At 42.0% G+C, this 4972-nt stretch overlaps 1 protein-coding gene across 1 annotated transcript in view; it reads left to right on the forward strand.

Annotated features, from left to right (window-relative positions):
* Window positions 1-1636: 1636 nt before the first annotated feature.
* The window catches only part of LOC104507117 (voltage-dependent L-type calcium channel subunit alpha-1C), a gene marked incomplete at its 3' end in the record, with an annotated part of 51187 nt that continues 47851 nt past the window's right edge, over window positions 1637-4972 (forward strand). Inside the window, exon 1 of the mRNA XM_010148294.1 lies at window positions 1637-1714. Within this exon, the coding sequence (XP_010146596.1) occupies window positions 1637-1714 (78 nt within the window). The remainder of the gene's footprint in view (window positions 1715-4972) is intronic.

A 4972-nucleotide genomic window follows, 5' to 3' on the forward strand; every position in this document is an offset into this window, starting at 1 on the left:
CCAGCACATCTGGTTTGTTCCTTGCTGTGAGTCCAACTCTCCCGTCACTCTTACACCAGCTTCACTTTTGACTTTAGCATATCACCACCACTACCTTTTCCACTGGATCAATCCCAGTCTGCCCCACTGCCAGCCTCCCCTCAAAACTAGCCTCAGTTTTCTATCACTCACTAGCAGTCTAAGTCTGTATTCACAGTCAGTTTTCACCTTATTTTCTCTCACTGCCTCCAGTCAAATCTCACCAGATTTCTTGACCCTCTTTAATTTCTTTTCATCTGTTCTAGCTCTTTCCTGTCCCCATTGAAAAGTTGTTCTCTGCTGTCTTGCCTAAGGTATCAGCACAGGAGTGAGGCAGTATGAGCACAAGAAAGTGCTGTGCTCTCAGCTGAAGTAGCTACTGCCCTGCTGTCATGAAGCAATAGAGAGGAACTATTGCATTCTTGCTGAAGCTTTGAACCATGCTCCTTTGCTGTGATACTGGTGCACGCCAAGGGCAGGTGGGGCTAGAAGCTGTGAGATGTTTGTGAGCCCACAGGCAGCCCAGCATCTCTGGAGATTCTAGGAAGTCTATGTCCATCGTAAGACAAGATGTTTTTCAGAGGTTTATACTGTGGTCAGATTTGGGTCAAATAATATAAAGGACAGCAAACACAGAAGCCACGTTCCAGTAAAATTCTAAGTTTTAAAGCAGAGTCCTGCAGGTACTAGAGTCTTTCAAGAAAAATGTTACAAGAAATTTTGAAAACACCTCAACGGTATATTTTTCCCTGGCCTGGCTGCTGCTGAATTGTTTTAACTGAAACTTCTTTAAATAAATCACCCTGAGCTAATGCAGAATATGAAAATCCATCCCAGCTGGATAAAGTTTATTAAAGTTAAGCAACTACAAATGGGTTCTTATAACATGAACTCAAAGATGACCTTAGAATAAGGCAGTGCAATCAGTCTCGATATAATGATCTGGAAATAGGGGTATGACGAGTGAGGTGGCAACATTTGCAGAATGAATTTGAATTAATCAATAGAAGACAGAGAGTAACTTCATAAGATCTTAATAAAGTTAAGTGAATAGGCAGCATGATTGCAAATTCAATTCAGAGTTGACAAATGCAAGATAATGTACATTGGAAAGATATGATTTGAGCGGCTCGTGTACTTTGCAGAGTCCTGAATTAAGTGTAATTACTGGGGGAATGGCTTTTTATCATTATGAACAGCTCAGTGAAACCCCTGTTCACTGTGCAGTGGCAATCAAACAAGTAATCCAAGTGTTATGGAAAAGTAAGATAACAAAAACAATTGGAGAATGTCTTGTACCATTATGCAAATTTGTAATTAGCCCTCAACTGGAATGATCAGTGCGATTTTGGTAACCCTCACTCAAAAAGTGATAGGAGATCCTGAGCCAGACGGCAAAAATGGCTAAAGGTACAGAAATGCTTATGTGGGAAGGGAGATGAGAATTCTAAATTGGAAAAACCCTGAGCATGGTGGGGTTTACTTTAAAGGATCTCATCATGAAGGGAGGTCGGCAGGGGCCCTGTGATTCCTGACTATCTGCTATGTCTGTTCCTCACGCTGCTGCTGGGATGCTATTTTTCAGCACTACGGTCAGAGCTGCATGTTCAAGGAAGCCATGAATATCCTCAACATGCTCTTCACTGGCCTCTTCACTGTTGAGATGGTCCTGAAATTAATCGCCTTCAAGCCCAAGGTAGGTGCTATAGGCGTAGAGTTTCCTGGCCTCTGTGTGTGTGTGCATGCGTGCGGGGCAGCTGTGAGGAGAAGGAGGAGGTGAAATTTTCTGATCTATTACCCCACCAATAACTGAGCTGGACAGTTGCTCTCTGGATTGGAGTCTCACATATATTTCATAACTTTTGCACTGGAGAGTAGACATACTAAAACAAACAAACAAACAAAAAGGTAACACCTGCTAATAGAGAAGGTTCCTAGTTCTCTGTTTTCATTAAGTTATAATAGTGACACTATGTTAAGGCTATAACATGTTTTCCATCCTGAATGTTATTCTAATGCTCTCTCTGACTTTCCTTAAATAAGTTATAAATAGCACCCCATGATTAGTCTCCTGGCCCAAATGAAGTTAATCAAGTGTGACTCATTTTGAGTTACGAGCTTTGGAAAAAGATGTTTCTTCTGGGAGGACTACATCTCAGTGGTAGCTTGGATTACTTTAGTTTTGAATTTAAGACTTCATTGATAATACTCAGTACCCCACCAGGTTCTGACCTGTCCATTGGGCCGTGGCATTCTGCTAGTGTAGCTGCCCCGTGGGGTCTGATTATAACCTACAGACTCTTCCAACTAAGTTGGCACAGCTGCTGCAGAACAAGGACAAAGATTCTGACCTCACATCATTTAAGATTACACAAGGCTTTCTTCTTTGGGTTTTAAATTCAGTGGTGTGTCATAAGGAGTGGAATCCAGATACCCGAACACCTCATGCCATTTCATATCTTCAGTGATACCTTGATACGTGGGGTTGTATCTTGAAGGATACCTTGATACACTGGGGTTGGCGACTGCTGTCCGAAGCATCAGTTATGGCATTGTAAAGATGAGAACAATCATGTCTGACAGTCATGCTTGTCCTTCATGTTAAACTTCTAGGGGACGACTGAAGTTAAGAGCTCCTCCCAGCTTCAACCTAACATCTTCCTCATCCTCAGCTCAGTAGCTTTGCTCTCCAATTCCACTGAATTTGGTCTTACTTTAAGTTAACTCTGTGTTGACTTTACTCCTGCCCAGCCCCTCTATCCTTCTTTCACGCTTTCTAGGACTTCTTAGAAGAGTCACAGTTTCATTTTTTTTCCTGAGCCTAATATCACTGTCCTTTCTCAGATGTCTTTCTCTTAAAAGTTAGGAGCATCTTGTGCAGTCCTGGTGAAAGACTGTTTTGGGGGGGTTTTTTGTGAGATCTCAAACACTGTCTTAGGAAATTTAGAAGTATTATCATCTGTTTCAGAAGGGTTTTTAATTTTTAGGAGGGATCTACCTTTCACTTTTTGAGACTTTGCCATGTCTTTTAGCAAGCAAATCATCTGGTACTTTACAAAAACATTATCTGCACATAAATGTTTCTGACTGCTTTGTAATGTTCTTCAGATTTCATGGTTCTACTTTACAGGAGATTCTTAACTTCGAGAAAAATGAGGTTCTCAGCAGAACTTGTTCTGAGCATTTAGGGGAAAAGTTCGACAGGTTCAAATATTTAGCTCTGTGTATATACAAGGAAGGCTTTATGTGACATGGTTGCCTCCAACAGTAAGGAATTGGACTTGGTGATATTGGGGGTCCTTTCTACTTCTTGTGTCTTACTCTCTTGTGTTCAATCTCCTTTTCAAGTTTTGCTGCACGACGAAGACTTAAGCAAAATCAACTGAGGGTAAACATGTATCCTCCGGATTGCAAAACACTAGAACAGATTGCCTAAAGAGATTATGGAATCTCCATAATTTGAGGCTTTAAGATTAAGATAGGGGAACCTTGCGTTAGGAACAGTTTAGAAATGTATGATCTGCCTTGGAACAGGGGAATAGACTAGACCATCTCACAAGGTTTGTCTCAGCCCAATTTTTCATGATTTTATAATTTCCAAACTAAATTCCCAGCCACTACACTGTAGTAAAAGTGAGAATATAAAAGAAGTTTTCCTTGTGACCAGAATAGTAGAGTATTAAAAAAATCTTCTTAACTGACGACCAGACAACAACCTCAAGCTGGGTCCCACCCATCTTGAAAGAATAGCCAGCAAAAGGGATAAATCTGTTTCAAATCCTAGTCTGGCATGTATGCCAAAAATAGTTCTAACTCTTAAACTGCTATTTTAATTGAATACCTTCAGGAAAATAAACAACATTTCAAAAAATGAAACAACAGGAATTACAGGGAGGAAGAACAGGAATGAAATTGTGAAAAGAACTAATACAACAAAAATACTTGCCTCCAGCAGTATATTCACATTGGATTATGTTGAGTACCAGTTCAGTGACTCATGTTTGGAAACATCAGAATTGCTTGTGTAACTTGCAATGCCTGTTCAGTACGAGGATTTGGCCTGCAGCCTTCATTCCCTGCTCCACATCGGCACAACCTGCTCTCCAAAGAAGGAAAGCCCCTCTCCCAAATGACCATTTGGACAGATGTAACTAGATGATCTTTAAGGTCCCTTCCAACCCAAACCATTCTATGATTCTATGATGTGGACTAACACTGGGGAGCACAATCTGCTTCTCTGTAGGTTTTACATTGGGATTGAAGCTGAACTTGCCTAGAATATGTTCCGATGTGAGAATCTCCTAACACGGACAGGGTTGTTACTCAGCCCTCTGCTTAGCCAGACCTTGTGTCCTCCTGTCATGGGACACAAATCGTACATTTGCAGGTGGAGGTTGTCCCCAGGAACACCAACTGAAAAAATTTGAAAAGATTTCATTGTCACCTGGGCGAACATCACTGCGTCACAGCCATCATCCTCTCCCCTCTAACCTACCGAGTCACCCAGACAAAGAAATGAGATGCTAAGGGATAGTGTTTCCCAGATGTGAAAATGGCCAGCTTAAAGGCTCACAAGATCTTTGCTGAAGACAGATTTGGCTGCTCTTTCCAGAGCAACAAACCACAAACCAGCCTTTGTTTAAGATGCTTTCTCTCACTTTGAATTTGTGCCCACACATCTGAAGAGCACCCTAAGAGGAGGGAGCTGTAAGATATCTGACTGACAACAAGAAAGCAGGAAAGTTGGGTAGCTGAAGGTGGTGTGTCCTTAGTGACAAGCCCCAGGAGAATGTGGAAGAACGGAACTGGGCATAGAACCGAAGCTGGCAAAATTCGCTGAGTTTTCTCCAGCTCTGTGGTGCTTAACCCAGCAGTGGGTGCTGCAGCTAACCTTCAGCTACAGCAAGCAGCGCAGCTACTGGCTTTGGAATCCTAAGGCGGCGCCCCAACGGAC

Source organism: Eurypyga helias, unplaced genomic scaffold, assembly GCF_000690775.1.
Source record: "Eurypyga helias isolate BGI_N326 unplaced genomic scaffold, ASM69077v1 scaffold32303, whole genome shotgun sequence".
NCBI lineage: Eukaryota > Metazoa > Chordata > Aves > Eurypygiformes > Eurypygidae > Eurypyga > Eurypyga helias.